Source organism: Oryctolagus cuniculus, chromosome 5, assembly GCF_051225735.1.
Source record: "Oryctolagus cuniculus isolate XC-2025 breed Fujian yellow rabbit chromosome 5, ASM5122573v1, whole genome shotgun sequence".
Lineage (NCBI taxonomy): Eukaryota > Metazoa > Chordata > Mammalia > Lagomorpha > Leporidae > Oryctolagus > Oryctolagus cuniculus.
The window spans coordinates 96,588,122-96,606,366 of record NC_142871.1 but is presented as its reverse complement, the minus strand read 5'-3'; the positions used below and the strand labels follow the sequence as shown (position 1 = coordinate 96,606,366).

Here is an 18,245-nt window from a genome sequence, read left to right as displayed (position 1 = left end):
CCCCCCGGATTAAATGATGGACAGTTGCATACTTTCCTAGTTTATTCCATCTCAGATGCTGTTTTTTTTTGGGTTTTTTTTTTTTTGGTTTTTTTTTTTTTTTTTTTTTTTTTTTTTTTAAGATTGATTTGTTTATTTGAAGGGCAGAGTTACAGAGAGGCAGAGAGAGAGAGAGAGAGAGAGATCTTCCATCCACTGGTTCACTCCCCAAATTGCTGGAGCTGGGCCAATCAGGAGCTTCTTCCAGGTCTCCCACACGGGTACAGGCGCCCAAGATCTTGAATTATCTTCTACTGCTTTCCCAGGCTATAGCAAAGAGCTGGATTGGAAGTGGAGCAGCCAGGTTTCAAATCAGCAACCATATGGGATGCCAGCACTGCAGGCAGAGGCTTTACCTGCTGTGCCATAGCACTGGCTCCTACTGTTTTCTTTTCTTTTCTTTTCTTTTCTTTTCTTTTCTTTTCTTTTCTTTTCTTTTCTTTTTTTTTTTTTTTTTTTTTTTTTTTTTTTTTTTTTGACAGGCAGAGTTAGACAGAGAGAGACAAAGAGAAAGGTCTTCCTTTCCGTTGGTTCACCCCCCAAATGGCTGCTGCGGCTGGCGCGCTGCGCTGATCCGAAGCCAAGAGCCAGTTGCTTCCTCCTGGTCTCCCATGGGGGTGCAGGGCCCAAGCACTTGGGCCATCCTCCACTGCCCTCCCGGGTCACAGCAGAGAGCTGGACTGGAAGAGGTGCAACCGGGACAGAATCTGGCACCCTGACTGGGACTAGAACCTGGGTGCCAGCATCACAGGCGGAGGATTAGCCTAGTGAGCTGTGGCACCGGCCCTGTTTCTTTCTTAAATTGTTAAACCGTCTTATACAACTGCTTGAGCCGTATATCTGAGCCTTAATAGTTTATAAGTCAATGTATGTAAGCTGAAGCACTAGAGATGTTTCAGAGCTTATAATGTATATCTTTCTTACAGAATACAGCAGAAACGACATGGGCGAGTAAAAACATGGACGCGGCATGTAGATATTTTTGAGAAGGATTTTATTTTTGTACCCCTTAATGAAGCGTGAGTATGAGTTTTCTTCTGGTAAATGTGGCAGTTTTTTTAATGTATTTATGAGGTGAAGAATTCATTTTAAAGGTTCTTTCTGAAGTTTGTTAGATGTATATTGAATATGCCTATTTTAAAGAAATTTATTGCAGTTTCCCAGTGTGTCACGTAAGAATAAATTTTGCAAATATTGAACGAGGTACCTTTCTAATTTCATTTTATTAGTCAATGCAGAGTAAGTTTAGGTTAATAAAAGCAGTGGTTCTTGTGATCTAACAGATATTCCACAGAAAGGATTACCTTGTAAAATAGGTTGATGAGCTCTCATAAAAGTTGATTCTTTAGTTTAAAACTACATTTGCTTTTAACCTGACAGGAGGAAAGATTGTAGGATTTCTTCCATTTGCTCAAATTGAAAATCATGCTGATTATGTCAAACAGTTTTCCAAGTAAATGGAGATACTTAAATAATATAATTGTATACAGTAACAATTGGAAAACTTATTTCATTTTTTTTTTTTTTTAATTTTGCTATGTCCTCCAGTCAAAGACCACCATAAATATACCTGTAGCTGGACAGCTTCAGTTTATTACTTGCACTGGGGAGAACGTACATCTTGGACAACTCAGGGCCTCTCAGTACAAAGGTGTTTAAAAGACCTGTAACAGAAATTGAGCTTGGATTTGGTGGTTTAAAGGAGGATCTATGGTAGATAAACAAGTAATATTCACTCATATAGCAGAAGAGGGCCTGTTTGGTATTTTGTGTGTTTCACCATGACCTAATATTTTCCTTTGCTTAGACAATTTATGAAATGGACTTATTTTGTCTATTTTAACATGCTTTCAGAGTACCCAAGTAATCTGTCAGAAATGAATTTTTAAATTTAAATAGAAATATAATTTGAGATTCACAGTACATAGGGACAGAGACTCATGTCTTTGAGATCTCTCTCTGTATCCGTGAAGAGACAATGCTTCTGATCATCTTGGTGAGAGGTAGAGAATGAGCAAAGATATAGGGCCAGGAAAAGATTCTATAAGACAGCTACACTATTGGGATGTGAAGAAATAGCCTCCACGTATTACACACTAATGTAATTAGATGGGCTGCCATATATTTGTTACCCATTGTATTTGTTACTTTGCTGATAGTGCTGATTTTCTTTAAACTTGAGTTTAGAAACCATTTGTTATAAGTTGTCACAGTAATTACCAGTGGGTATATATATGGACCTAATCTATATTAAGTGAAATTGCCTATTTTAAGACTCTTCCTCCACTGGTGATTTAGGTTAATGGTATTAAAGGGATCATAAAAGGAAAACCTTGGCTCTTAGAGATTGGAAGTGACCATCTGATTCAGCTTTTCTCTTTCAGTCGGAGGAAAAAAAATTCCTAATTTTTAGGTGAGACAACCAAAAATATGTAGCTTAATCTATATTTGGAATAGCTAAGAAATGTTAAAAAGTATTAGAAACTAAGGTTACACAGCTCACTATAGGTTAAGAATCACAGTATTATACCATATTTAACAGTTTTAAAAGCATTTTAACATTCCTGAATGACTTAGAGTCACTTTATCGAGAATTGATGAGAAGAGGATCTCAGCTTTTCCTACTACCCTAGACTGACCTAACCGAAGCAGAGGATACTGAAAATTAATAATTAAGAACAGGAGAGAAGAGCCTTCATCGTCTGTCCTTTACAGTATTGAAAATGAAACCAGCCTTTATGACCTTTCTACTCAGTGCTGCCTAGTGCTGTTTCTTAATACTAACCTGGGGTAATCTATTATTTTGCAGAAATGAGAATGTAGATTATCCATATTGAGATACTCATTTTTTAATTCAGCAAACATTTATTGAATACTATACCATGTGACCAATATCATTGTGTTTAACTAATAAGTTCACTGACATCAATAGCCTGTTCATTGTGTTCAGCATATAACACTGTGTTTATCAGATAATAGGTCCTCAAAATAATTTGGTATGTTAATAAATAGCCGAGAATGTCCAACTTCTTACCTGTTACTGTTAGTAACTGTGTTACCTGACTTCAACTATATTATATTAACATTGAGGTTTTCCTACCCTTACTAATAATCAAAAACAGAGGGATGGTAAATTAATGGCTAATAAGATACAAGTAGGACTAAGAAAGTTCTAGTATTTTGTTGTACAATAGGATGACTTTTTTTTTAACCTTGATTTAATGAATTTCCAAAGTACAGCTTATGGATTACAATGGCTTCCCCCCCATAATGTCCCTCCTACCCACAACCCTCCCCTTTCCTACTCCCTCTCCCCTTCCATTCACATCATGATTCATTTTCGATTCTCTTTATATACAGAAAATCAGTTTAGCATACACTAAGATGACTATTTTTAATAATGAAAATCTATATTTCTCTTTAAAAATATTAAAAAATTTTCATGTTTTCATGCAAAGAAATGTTAAATTCGGAGAGATAGATATGTTTACCCTGATTGGCTATTACAACATGTGTACAGGTATCAAAATGTGACATGGTACCCCATAAATATGTATATCTTTCAGGCATCAGTTAAATATTTTTAAAATTATTTTTCTAAAATTGAGAGTAATACTAATTAGATTTCTGAAGACATTTTAATCTTGAGGCTAAATTTCTGTCCTTTTACAAAAAGAAAGCAAAGGAACACAAGAAGGAATGGTACTATGAAGTGACATAATTGCCTAAAAAAGGAAATTTTTATTCCAAAAGAAAAAAGTTTCCAAGTATTGTTTACAAAAGTGATGCAGGCTACATAATTCTAACAAAATTGTGTTAATTTTGAATAGATACTGTATTCTGTTGATGATTTCATTATCATATCTAAAAAGTAGGTTGCTCATTCTTAATAGATTTGTTTACAGAAGCTTTAAAATAAAACATTTCAATTGATATCGCCAAATATCAACTTTTCTAATATATTTAGTAGTTTTGTTTGTTTTTTACAGTGCACACTGGTTTTTGGCTGTTGTTTGTTTTCCTGGTTTGGAAAAACCAAAGTATGAACCTAATCCTCATTACCATGAAAATGCAGGCATACAAAAATGTTCAGCTGTAGAGGACAGTTGTATTTCTTCTCCTTCAGCCAATGAAATGGACAGTTCACAAAACTCTTCAGCCAAGCCTGTAATTAAAAAGATGCTAAACAAAAAGCATGGCATAGCTGTAACTGATTCAAGTGTGGGGCAGGAAGAAAGTGACCCTTGTTTTCGGAGAAATATATGCAATGTGAAATGTAGTGTGAAAAAAATTAATCATACTGCGAGTGAAAATGAAGAATCAAATAAAGGAGAACCAGCATGCCAGAAAGTTGTTGATAGGTCTAAAAATGAGAATTGCCTACAGAATGAAAGTTTAAGTTCTATACACCATCCAGGTATGTATCTAAATATTTTGAAAGAATGAAAGAATAAGGTTTTAATCCTATCTGAAATATTAAACAGTTGTTTTTGAAATTGGGATTATTGAGGTAAAATTTCCTCACAGTAACACTACTTTGATAAATACATATAGCAATCATGTAATCATTACCACAGCCAAAATTTAGAACCTTTTCATCACTCCATAAAAGTCTCCTTTTGTTCCCTTTGCAGTCAGTCTCCTCTCCTCTCCTTTTTAGAATTACAGTTTTTGAAATTGTCCTAAAAGGGCCAGCATGGTATAGCAGGTTAAGCTGTCACCTGCGACTCCAGCATCCTGTATGGGCACTGGTTTAGGTTCCAGCTGCTCCATCTCTGGGCCAGCTCCCTGCTAATGTCCCGAGAAAAGCAGCAGAAGATGGCCCATGTGTTTGGGTCCCTACCACCCACGTGGAGACCTAGTCCTGGCCATTGTGGACATCTGGGAAGTGAACCAGTGGATTAAAGTTCTCTCTCTCTCTCTCTCTGTAACTCTGACTTTCAAATAAGTAAATAAATCTTTTAAAAAAGAAAGACAAAAAAAAAAAAAAAAAAAGAAATTGTAGTACAGATTGAACATCCCTAATCTGAAATCTGAAATGCTCCAAAATAGGCAAGTTCAATTTTGACACTAACATGATGCCACGAGTGAAAAATTACACACCTGACCTCAGATCAGAACACAGGTACATTAAAAAAATGTATGAAATTACCTTCAGGCTGTGTATATAAGCTATATTTGAAACTTTAATGAATTTCATGTTTAGACTTGGTCCTGTCTCCAAGGTAAGTTATTGGCATATGCAATCATCCCCAAATTCCAAAACTCCAAAATCTAAAGCATTTCTGGCCACAACCACTTTGTATACAAGATATTCAACCTTTATAAGGTTTACATTTTTCCATTTATAGGAATTTGGATTTACTTTTATTTCATAGGAAATTTATTGTGTTCACCATAAATTACAGTTGCAGAGTCTTTGATCTATAAGGCAAAATTAGTTCATTTTTCTCAATTTGCAGACCAGTAAGCTGAGGTCAGCTGGCCAGAGGCTTCTAAATAAATATTTTAGTTTCCAGAATATTAAGATTTCCAATTAAAGTTTGTTTCTCGTTCTTCACTCTCTTTCATTATTTTCACTGAGAATTGCGGCACTAGTCTAATATCTGCTTTTATATTTTTCTTCAGCTCTAAGAAATTTTGTTTTTTTTTTTTTTTTAAGATTTATTTAATTTGAAAGTCAGAGTTACAGAGAGAGGAGAGGCAGAGAGAGAGAGAGAGAAAGGTCTTCCATCCAATGGTTCACTCCCCAGATGGCCACAACGGCCAGAGCTGTGCCAATCCAAAGCCAGGAGCCAGGAGCTTCTTCCAGGTCTCCCATGTGGGTGCAGCGGGCCAAGGACTTTGGCCATCTTCTACTGCTTTCCAGGGCCAGAGCAGAGATCTGGATCAGAAGTGGAGCAGCCGGGTCTCGAACCGGCACCCATATGGGATGCCGGCCCTGAGAAATTTTGTTTCTTGAGTCTTTTTCATGTTTGTAATACCTGAAAGAAAATCTAAAGTTTCTGTTGAAATTCTTAAATTTGATACCATGTCAGTTATATAATTTCCTATCTTCATTTTCTTTGGATAAAAATGTTGCTTTGAGACATAAAAGAAATTACATAAATTCAGAAATATGTCAAAAATTGTGAATGATGAATATACTGTTAGTACTTGTTTACTTTTTGTAATATTATTTCTTTTAAATATTTATTCATTTATTTAAAAGAGTTAACGAGAGAGATGGAAAGACTAAGGGAGAGATGTTCCAGCCACTGGTTCAGTTACCAAATAGGTGCAATGGCTGGGGCTGGTCTAGGCCAAAACCAGGATCCTGGAACTCTACCCAGGTCTCCAGTGTGGCTGGCAGAGGCCCAAGTTCTTGGGCTATCTTCCATTGCTTACCCAGGCACATTAGTAGGGAGCATGATTAAAAGTGGAGCAGCTGGAACTCAAATTGGGGCTCATATGTGATGCCGACATCTCACGTAGCAGTTTAACCCACTGCAACACGATACTAGCTCCTCTTGTATTATTTTTATTTGTCTGATGTGCTATGCTACATAAATCTGATCTTATTCTAGAAGTTGTCCTCTTTTTGCCCTTTGAGAGATATACAAAGTTATTTCTAAAAGTTCATAGGAAAATGAAATTAAAAGATAATTATGTAGTACAAAAATTTGAAGTCCATGTGTAATTTTTTCATAATACACACTTCCCATGAATTGTTTGAAGGCCCCTCTTAAGAGGTAGAGAGGAACAGTTTAGCAGATACAGAAAAATAGTTCATCAAAAACTAAGCAGATAAGTTCTTCCTTTTCTAGCTCATTTTCCAATCTGTTTCATTAAGAAGGAACTTGAATGAAAGAAGGCAAATTAGATAACCAGTTTTAGCATGTAATACTTGAGAAAAACATCATTTTTATGAACCTAAGGGCAAGAGAACGAGGCATGGAAACATCAGGAATGGAAGGTGGTAGCAGAAGAGTACTGTGTTTCTTCATGAGATAATTAAAGGTTTTGAAATTGATGATGGTTACACAAATGTGAATATACTGTTAGCTCTTAGTATCCATGGGAAATTGATTTCAGATCCCCCTTGAGATACCAAAATCCATAGTCTCTTGTATAAAATGAGATGGTATTGCATACATTTTTGTCATCCTCTCATATACTTTGAATTATCTCTAGATTACTTTAAATACCTAATGTGACATAAATGCTGTGGAAATAGTTGTTATACTGTGTTATTTAGAGAATAATGACAAGGAAAAAGGTTTGTATGAGTTTAGAAAAGACACACTTTTTTTCCCAATAGTTTTCAATCTGCATGAATCTGTCCATGTATATAGAATTTATGGGTGTGGAACCCCTGGAAACACAGGGCCAACTGTACTGAAAGCCATTTAATTGTACACTTTTTAAATGGGTGAATTGTATATCTGAATTATATTTCAACAGAGTTCTTAAAATTAAGTCCCTGGGTGCCAGCGTCATGGCTCATTTGGCTAATCCTCCGCCTGCAGCGCCAGCGTCCCATATGGGCGCCGGTTCTAGTCCTGGTTGCTCCTCTTCCAGGTCAGCCCTCTGCTGTGGCCTGGGAGGGCAGTGGAGGATGGCCGGAGTGCTTGGGCCCGTGCACCTGCATGGGAGACCAGGAGGAGGCACCTGGCTCCTGGCTTCGGATCGGCGCTGCACCGGCCGTGGTGGCCGTTTGGGGCGTGAACCAGCAGAGAGAGGACCTTTCTGTCTGTCTCTCTCACAGTCTATAACTCTATCTGTCAAATTAAAAAAAAAAATTAAGTCCCCATTGGCCAGTTAATTCACATAAAAAGTAAAGGATAATGCATAATTTAAAGCAAAATGACAAAGCCTAGGGCTTCGTGTGCACATGCTCCAGAGTCTTACTGCCTTCTCCTACAAATTGGTGTTTGAGCTAAGTAATAATCAATTAAATTTGAGTAAACAGCCTCAAAAATCTTAATGGAGAGCAACATAAAGAATAATTTATGTTCTATAGTTTACTTTTTTAGTGTCTTTATCCTGTTTATACATCTCTTTATTACAGGTATTGCATTTTTTATTTTTAGTGTTTTACCACATGAACTCTATCTTTCTTAAAATTCAGGAGCTCTGAAACAAATGTTTCACAAAAAAAGTATCATGTGTGTGGTAACACTGTATTTTTTGTTTGTTTTAATGCTCCTATAATCCACTGCTAATAGTGCCCCACAGCTGGAAAAATGGTGCTCTAAAATGGGTCTTTGCATTTTCAGTAATGATTAAACTCCAAGAATACACTCAATGTCTTCACATTGTCCCACTACATGAGTTCTCAAGAACTGACACTGATTGAGAGACCAGCTGATTAAGTTACCACCTCGGTTTATTCATTTGTTTATTGTGTGAGATAGTGGAGGGAATTGACTATATTATTTAGATTATTATTCTATTGGTTTTAAAGTGAACGCGTAGTTTAGTTTGTAAGGTAGATGTCATATGACCACAATTTCTGTGGTTTAGACACATTTTATTTAATAGGTGTTTTTCATTAAAACAAATTTTTTAAAAAGATTTATTTATTTACTTGAAAGAGTTACAAAGAGGCAGAGGGAGAGAGAGAGAGAGAGAGAGAGAGAGAGAGAGAGAGGTCTTCCATCCTCTGATTTACTCCCTACGAGGCTGTGATGGCCAGAGCTGCACCGATCTGAAGTCTGGAGCCAGGAGCGTCTTCCAGGTCTCCAATGCAGGTGCAGGAGCGCCAAGGACTTGGGCCATCTTCTCCTGGCCCCAAGCAAATTTTCTAAAAGGGTAAAGTAAAACATTATTCTTGAGGCCAGTGCTGTGGTATAGTGGGTAAAGTTGCTGTGTGCAGTGCCAGCATTGCATATGGGTGCCAGTTCTAGTCCTGGCTGCTCCACTTCCGATCCTGCTCTCTGTTATAACAAAGATTTAGCCTGGTGCTTTATTGGATTTTTAAATTAATTTATTTATTTGAAAGAGAGCGAGCTTCCACTTATTGGCCAAATGCTGCTGCTTTTCCCAGGTCATTAGTAGAGAGCTGGATTGGAAGTGGAGCAGCTAGAATACAAGCCTGCCGCAATATGGGATGCTGGTGTCGCAGGCAGTGTCTTTACCTGCTATGCCTCAATACCAGTTCCTATTAGTTATTTTAAAGAGTATGTTTCTGATCACAGCATTGAGATTAATATATCTTTTTAGGTGTGCATTTTATTTTGCTTCTTTTCCATACCATCTTGTTTACATTAATATTCTTAACCCCTTTTTTATAACTTATACCAAAATAAATTTTATACTAACATGCCTAAAGATGAGGCAGTGTAAAATTTTGGAATGTTCTGTTGTGTGATCTGATTAATTGGTATTAAAATCCCTATCTCACAGGTGGGCCTTTGGCCTAGTGCTAAAACACCTGTGGGGGGGGGGCTAGGGCCATGGCTCACTTGGTTAATCCTCCGCCTGTGAAGCTGGTATGCCATGTGGGCGCCAGTTCTAGTCCCAGCTGCTCCTCTTCTGGTCCAGCTCTCTGCTGTGGCCTGGGAAGGCAGTGGAGAGTGGCCTGGGTGCTTGGGCCCCTGCACCCTCATGGGAGACCAGGAGGAGGCACCTGGCTCCTGGCTTTGGATCAGCGCAGTTCCTGCTATAGTGGCCATTTCGTAGGGGGTGAACCAATGGGGAGGGAGGGCCTTTCTCTCTGTCTCTCTCTCTCACTGTCTATAACTCTGTCAAAAAAAATTTTTTTTTAAAAACCATACCTGTGGTTGCCCCTCTTCCAGGCCAGCTCTCTGCTGTGGCCAGGGAGTGCAGTGGAGGATGGCCCAAGTACTTGGGCCCTGCACCCCATGGGAGACCAGGAAAAAGCACCTGGCTCCTGCCATCGGATCAGTGCGGTGCGCCGGCCGCAGCGGCCATTGGAGAGTGAACCAACGGCAAAAGGAAGACCTTTCTCTCTGTCTCTCTCTCTCACTGTCCACTCTGCCTGTCAAAAAAAAAAATAAAATAAAATAAAAAAATAAAAAAAAACCATACCTGTGTACCCTAGAGTGCCTGGGTTGAATATCCAGCTGTGGTTCCTGACTCCAGCTTCCTGTAATGCAGACCATATGAGTGGTGGCTCAAGTCATTGGTTTCATTGGTTTCCCTGCTAGTCATGTTGCAGATCTGGATTGAGTTCCCAACTCCCAGCTTCAGCTTTGGCCAGTGCTAGCATTCGGGAAGTAAATCAGAAGATGGAGTTAGAGAGAGAATATATGCCACTCAAATAAATAAATTTTTAAAAAATTTTTTAAAAGTGCTTGTCTCCGTTTTCACTACTTTTGTATAAATCTTAGTTTCTTTGAACATTTTATGAAGTGAGCTTCTCTCAGGAAAAGAAATGATTTCTAAGAATTTGGATTCTTGGCACAGACTTTTAAAAGTATCCACTTCACTTTTTCCTATGAATCATTTACTTTCTTTTACTGCCCGGACCTACATTTACATGATGATTGTTTTCATTTTTATATTTTTATTGTCCAAAACCAAGCATATCTATCTAATTTACTATTTACTTAGAGGGAGAGAAAATGAGATAGTAACAGAGAGAACATGTTCTTTTTTTTGCTTTGCTTTTTTTTTTATTTATTTTTTAAGGAATACAAATTTCGGGGGCCAGCGCTGTGGCATAATAGCAGGTAAAACCACTGCCTGCAATGTTGGCATCCCAAATGGGCGTTGGTTTGAGTCCTGGCTGCTTCACTTCCGATCCAGCTCTCTTTTTTGGCCTGGGAAAGCAGTAGAAGAATGCCTAAGTCTTTGGGCCCCTGTACCCAGGTGGCAGACCCGCTAGAAGCTCCTGCCTTTGGATTGGCACAGCTCCAGCCATTGCGGTCAATTGGGGAGTGAACCAGCAGATGGAAGACCTCTCTCTCACTCTGCCTCTCCTTCTCTTTCTGTGTAACTCTGACTTTCAAATAAATATATAAATCTTAAAAAAAAAAAAAGCCCCTCCAAGCTTTCCTTTAAAGAATACAAATTTCATAAGTACAACTTTAGGAATATAGTTATTCTTCCCACCATATCTGCCCTCTCACCTCTTCTCCTCTTCTTCCTCTCCCCTTGACAGTCACATTCTCCATTAAGATTCATTTTTAATTAACTTTGTACACAGAAGACCAACTCTGTACTAAATAAAAGTTTCAACAGTTTACACACACACACACAGAACTGGTTTTCCAGTTAACTCTCAATACAACTTACTGAAGACAAAGTTCCTGCATGGGGAGTTAGTGCACAGTGACTCCTGTTGTTAATTTAACAATTAATGCTCTTATGTATGATGTCAGTGACCACCTGAGGCTCTCAGAGAACATGTTCTTATCCACTGGTTTCCACCCCCCAAACGCCCACAGTGGCCAAGGCTGGACCAGCCAAAGCTGGGAACCAGGAAGTCAGTCCAGGTCTGCGTTATAGGCGACAGGGACTCCGGTAAGCCATCACTGTTTCCTCCATTAGCAAGAAGCTGGAATCAGGCAGGAACCAGATACAGAACCCAGACACTCATATGTAGGATTAACTGCTAGGCCAAGCAACCACCTCTTATCTATCTAATAATGTTTTTAGACTATAGTACAAAAATGCTTACTTACCTACATACATACATAGACATGTTTTGGTTTTTTTTTTGTTTTTTTTTTTTTGATAGGCAGAGTGGACAGTGAGAGAGAGAGACAGAGAGAAAGGTCTTCCTTTTTGCCGTTGGTTCACCCTCCAATGGCTGCCACGGCCGGCGCACCGCGCTAATCCGATGGCAGGAGCCAGGTACTTATCCTGGTCTCCCATGGGGTGCAATTCACTGCACTCCCTGGCCACAGCAGAGAGCTGGCCTGGAAGAGGGGCAACCGGGACAGAATCCGGCGCCCTGACAGGGACTAGAACCTGGTGTGCCGGCGCCGCAAAGCAGAGGATTAGCCTAGTGAGCCGCAGCGCTGGCTCGACATGTGTTTTTAAGTATGCCTATATTTAATCATTTAACTGATACCTAGATTTCAAATTTAATGAATCTTAAGGTCTAAGTAGTACAGCTGTATAATTGAGATGTCTATCTGGTTTTTATTTAAAGTACCTTATTTCATATTTGTGGTATTTCATGCTAAAGCAGATTTTATATCCGTAAGTACTACATCATTAATGTTAACATTAATTTCAGCATTGTATCCTATGAGTTTTAGGCATGACCTTTTTAAATATTGTATGATATTTCTTATTGATACAGATGGCTTAAGCAAAATCAGACTAAATTACAGTGATGAATCAACTGAAAGTGGTAAAATGCTTGATGAGGAACTTATTGACTTCTCAGAAGATCAAGATAACCAGGTAAAATTTAATGCTGGGGAAAAATTTCTAATGTTTTATCTAATTACAGATTTTTCTTTCAAGTTCTATAAGCAGTTCTTTCAACCAAAACTCCATTATGGTTTCTGGATTTGAGTCACATCTCAAAACACAAATTCAGTTTTCAAGTCAGAAGTTGCTGAGATAAATATATTAGTGCTCTTCTTGATGATTTTGCCACTGTGGAATAAACCATAATTCTCCTTTGGTCTAATCTGAGGCAAATGTTGAAATATTTGATTATGTAGTACATGCATACAACAAAATTATGTTATTTTTCTGGTGGCTTTTTTCTTCTGTCCAATTTATTGTGTGTGTATGTGTGAAAACTGGCATAAGCAGATAATTAAAGTTAACACAGGTGAATTTCATTATCTCCTTAGTCTCATTAGCTTCATGGATTTTATTAATACCAAGAATAAAGTATACTTTTAATTGGGGTCGGTGCTATGGTGTAGCAGGTAAAGCCACTGCCTCTGGTGTCAGTATCACATATGGGCACACTGCCTGTGGTGTCAGCACCACATATGGGCACCCTGCTGCTCCACTTCCAATCCAGCTCCCTGCTAATGTGCCTGGGAAAGTGACAGAAGATGGCTCAATGCTTGGGTCCCTGCACCCTATGGGAGACCCAGAAGAAGCTCCTGTTTCCTGGTTTCAGACGGACCCAGCTCTGGCTGCTGCAACCAGTTGGAGAGTGAACCAGCAAATGGAAGATCTCTTGTCTCTGTCTCTCTCTCTCTGTAACTCTGCCTCAATAACATCTTTTTAAAAAAATATTTTGATAGCTCAGCTAAAGGAAACTATAAGGTTTAAGAGAAGAGCTTACATATGAACCTGATAGCATACTTTTGCCAGTTCTTTAAATCTGTTACCTTATTTTTTTAAGTGTTAAGCCAAACTCTGGGTTGTTTTATCTACTAGTGAAAATGCCCTTATATTGTACTTGTCTTTTTTTGCTAAACAAAATGTGATATCTCTAGGTTTATGATGTATGCTTGAGTTTTTCTGTCCAATATTTCCAGGTTGATATTTTTGTTCTGAAATGAAAATGCTCTGAAATGTGAAACTTCTTGAGTGCCGGTGTGATGCATATGTTTTGGATTAGCAGTTCTCAACTAATAAAGTCCATTTAAACATTCTGAAATCTGAAATACTTCTGATCCCAATTATTTCAGATAAGGAATCTAAGCTTGTATAGGAATTACATTCTTGGTATATAGTGTGCACTTAATCTGTTTTTAGTAGTCACCTGTTTTATGTACTAGCTAATTTAACAGTGCTTTATTATCACTATTATCCTTACTATAATTTATTCCATTCATAAAGTTACCAGAAGCTTCCTCAAAGAACACAAACAGCCTCTTTAAGAGAATGTACAGAATAAGACAAAATGCCCTTATAATATCTTCTCTCAAGTAAATTGGATATATGGGTATTGGATATATTGTCAAGGAAGAATGGTGTTTGCAAAAATTTTTGAAATATTTCTGTGAAAAAAATTATGTAAACAAGTAATGGTTATTCATGTTCTATTGTGAAACGGCTGTCTAAGCCAACAAATTAAACTTGCAAAAAGTAAACTAAAATTAGAGAAGTAGTATTTGACAGAAAAAGAACTGGTCATAATATGTTTATGCTTTAAATATTCTAGATTGAGTAAATAGATGTAACAGTTTCTTATATACCTCTAGTAGTTTCTTTCCATTAAAAATGTCAGTCTTGAAACATTAGATAATTGAAATTGAGTAACATACCACATTTTCTAGTGTGTGATCACCTAAAAGTGTTTTTATGTATGTGTTATAAAGATTTTTGTTCCTCATGGTACTATTTTGTTAGATTATTAGTTATTGAGGTTGTGTACTTTGAATAGTAATAGTAGGCTGTCTTTTATAGGATGACAGCAGTGATGATGGATTCCTTGCTGATGACAACTGCAATTCAGAAATAGGACAGTGGCATTTAAAGCCTACTATCTGTAAACAGTAAGCATTAACTGTTTTATCTTGCAAACTGCTTGGTAATTTTTATTTAAATATATTCATAGAATGAAGCAAACTGGATAGTTTTTTTTTTTAAGCAGTTACTTAAGCAAAATTCACAAATGTTGCCAGGAACAATGGGGAAAATTGGGACTTGCTGTCCAGAGATCTTTTCTGTTGTCCCCTTCCATTTTTCTCATGCACACCCAGATGCACACACTTTTCAATAGTGATCATTTATTTGGAGCAAGAAACATTGTATACCAAAGTAATAACATGGGTTTGGAGTTTATGCTGGTTCCATAGCTACTCAAGGCCATCACATGGGGAATATTCTGGTTGATAATCCCAAGTGAGAGTGAGTCAATATGTGTTTGAATTCTCTCCAGAAGCTCTGAACTTCTTATTCCCGAAGTATTACCTATTTCTAGACTTAATCCCCTTTGACCTTATGGAAAATGTTGGTAGAAACTCCATTAAGAAATTTTGAATGACATACATTTGCACAGTGCTCAAGATACCACTTGGGAGACCCATGTCCCATATGAAGTGTTCAAGTCCATCTTCCTGCTAATATACACTCTGGGAGGTAGCAGGTGATTGATTTCTCAAGTAGTTGAGCACCAACTTCTGCCACCAATGTGGGTGAGAGACCTGGATTGGGTTCCTGGTTCCAGGCTTTGCCTGTTCTCCCAATCTCTTCCACCCCCTTCATTTTCAGCTGTTGTGTCAGATTGCAGTCATTTGGGGAGCAAGCCATTTGGAAAAATCATTGTGTCTCACTTCCCTTCTTCCCCTCCCTTCAACATCCCCCCACAATGTCTGTCTATGAAATAAAAATATAGTTTTTTTAAAAATCTTAAAGTTGGGGCTGGCGCTGTGGCACAGCGGGTTAAAGCCCTGGCCTGAAGCACCGGTATCCCTTATGGGCGCCAATTCTAGTCCCGGCTGCTCCTCTTCCAATTCAGTTCTCTGCTGTGGCCCGGGAAAGCACTAGAGGATGGCCCAAGACCTTGGGCCCCTGTGCCCACATGGGAGACCTGGAGGAAGCTCCTGGCTCCTAGCTTCAGATCAGCACAACTTCAGCTATTGCAGCCATCTGGGGAGTGAAGACTTCTCTCTCTGTCTCTACATCTCTCTGTAGCTCTTTCAAATAAATAAAAATAAAATAGAACAAAAAAACTTAATGTTTGAATCTGAGTTAAACATTGTTCTAAAGTAGAATTTCACCAAAAAAACCTGCATCATCCTAAATTGATTCTTATATGTGATGATTCCCTGTTTTTATTTATTTTTTTTTTTAATTTTTTTTAATTTAATTTTTTTTTTTTTTTGACAGGCAGAGTGGACAGTGAGAGAGACAGAGAGAAAGGTCTTCCTTTACAGTTGGTTCACCCTCCAATGGCTGCCGTGGCCGGCACACTGCGGCCGGCACACCGCGCTGATCCAATGGCAGGAGCCAGGTGCTTCTCCTGGTCTCCCATGGGGTGCAGGGCCCAAGGACTTGGGCCATCCTCCACTGCACTCCCTGGCCACAGCAGAGAGCTGGCCTGGAAGAGGGGCAGCCGGGACAGAATCCGGCTCCCTGACCGGGACTAGAACCCCGTGTGCTGGCGCCGCAAGATTAGCCTAGTGAGCCGCGGCGCCGGCTTTATTTAGTTTTAATTTAAAAATGGGACTACTTTCCTTCTACTTTTTATTTGTTGTATGAGGGATGAGTGTTCAAGTTAACATCATTTTTTTTTACATTCTACCAAACTTTGAAGTATTTTTAGGAACCAATTATGGAACTTCTGTATAATATAACAAAAACATATTAATACTCTGAGTATTTAGAAACATAAGAGGGGAATTTTGAATGTTTTTAAATTTTATTGTTGAAATATTACTTTTTTATTTTTCATGCTTTTGTAATGTTATATGAGGTATTCAATTTTTGGTCATCTCCACCCTGCAGACCTTGCATACTACTTATGGATTCACTGAGAGGCCCTTCGAGATCAAATGTTGTCAAGATTCTAAGAGAGTGAGTTCAAAATCACATCTCGTACTTTGTTTTGTATTCTAGTAGAGATGAGGGACTATGTATGTTTACATACATATATATTCTTACTATGTATGCATTATTGCAGGTATTTAGAAGTGGAATGGGAAGTTAAGAAAGGAAGCAAAAGAAGTTTTTCCAAAGATGTTATGAAAGGCTCTAATCCAAAAGTACCCCAGCAAAACAACTTCAGTGATTGTGGTGTATATGTATTGCAGTATGTAGAAAGTTTCTTTGAGGTGGGTTGCAGTTTATTGGATCTGATGTAATAAATAACAAAATAGTATATTTGACTTTATATTAAAGAAACCAGTAAAAAATATTTTCAAAAGCTTGAGCACTGTTTAAAGAATTATTCCAGGGAGCAAAAACTAACAAATTGGAGATATTTTAAGGCATAAAAGGTGTAGTTTATCTAATCCCAGGCATATTTTCCTCTTTCCATCACTGATGAACTTGACCTGTCTACTTTGACTCTTTGTATCTTATGAGATCTCCCATAATCCAAAAGCCTCTTTCACCAAACCCTTTTCTCTTTCATGTTAATATTTCTGGAGAAGTATTTATGTGCATTCTCTCCATTACCACAGATCGATTACTTACTTTTCAAATCCCTGAAATCTGGCTCCATCCTTCTCTTTATATCAAAACTGGTCTTGACCTCCCCGTACCATTTGCCACTGTTGACCTTTCCTTCCTCATTCTCTTGCATATTTTTACATATGTAAATTTCACAAAGCAGGCAAAATTTCACACACTGATTTTGTCAACTCCTAATCTAGATTGTAAGATATGTAGACAGAAATTTTGTGTTTTATCTCCAATGCCTAGTACAATGCCTGGTATATTACAAGTATATGATTAAATGCATATTGAATGAGTTCTTGATTTTTTTTTAATTTTTAACATTAGAATGCTAAAACTAATCTATTATAATTAATATGCACTTATTTTTTATTTACAGAATCCAATTCTCAATTTTGAACTACCTATGAATTTGGCAAACTGGTTTCCTCCCCCAAGAATGAGAACAAAGAGAGAAGAAATCCGAAACATAATTCTGAAGCTGCAGGAAGATCAGAGCAAAGAGAAAAAGAAACATAAAGATAGTTCCCCAACAGAAGCATCTTTAGGCGAAGGAGCAGAACAATATGTCAACAGTATCTCAGATTGACATGACTGTGCTTGCCAGTTCTTCATTCAAAAACCAATGACTTTCAGCTTTGGGTATAGACAGTAAAGAACTGAAGTGCTCACTACTCAGTGATTTGAAATGTTAATGCTTGTATAAATGTCATATAATTAATTTCCAAAGGAGTATGTATTAAGTAAAAGTTTGTAAATATGTTAATGAGGCCAATTTTTCCAGCATTTATAATTATTTTTTTCACTTGTTAGGAAGCTTTTGTTATGTATTTTTCTGTTAATAGTACTTAAAACTGCAACTTCTAAACACAAAATAAATAAAAAGAAAATATTTATAGGAGGAAATGATTAATTTCATATTCTTTAGTGAACTTGTATAATTTCTCAGTGGGTGTGATATAATTCATGGGAATACTCAAGTATCTATGATAATTTTTTGACCATTTACATTTATTCTAAAATAACTTAACATGAAAATAAGATAAAGTGTTTTGAACTAAGAAGACATCTTCATATGCTTATTTAGCAAAAAAAATTAATTCATACCCTCTCAAGTGTTTGAAGAATCCAAGACATGTAATATTTATACTCTACATAAATGTTTAAGAAAAAACGGTACTTAGAACCATTCAAAGAAAAATCACATAGAATTA

General features: G+C 37.5%; 1 protein-coding gene across 7 annotated transcripts in view; it reads left to right on the top strand.

The window, feature by feature from the left end:
• The window catches only part of SENP6 (SUMO specific peptidase 6), a 139,631-nt gene extending 121,694 nt beyond the window's left edge, over positions 1–17,937 (top strand). For all 7 annotated transcript variants that reach the window (XM_070073877.2, XM_051855513.3, XM_089333000.1 and 4 more), the window contains 7 exons: positions 966–1,058; positions 4,029–4,456; positions 12,296–12,399; positions 14,317–14,405; positions 16,360–16,428; positions 16,535–16,685; positions 17,411–17,937. In XM_070073877.2, the coding sequence (XP_069929978.1) occupies positions 966–1,058; positions 4,029–4,456; positions 12,296–12,399; positions 14,317–14,405; positions 16,360–16,428; positions 16,535–16,685; positions 17,411–17,620 (1,144 nt within the window). In that variant the 3' untranslated portion in view covers positions 17,621–17,937. The remainder of the gene's footprint in view (positions 1–965; positions 1,059–4,028; positions 4,457–12,295; positions 12,400–14,316; positions 14,406–16,359; positions 16,429–16,534; positions 16,686–17,410) is intronic.
• Positions 17,938–18,245: the final 308 nt, after the last annotated feature.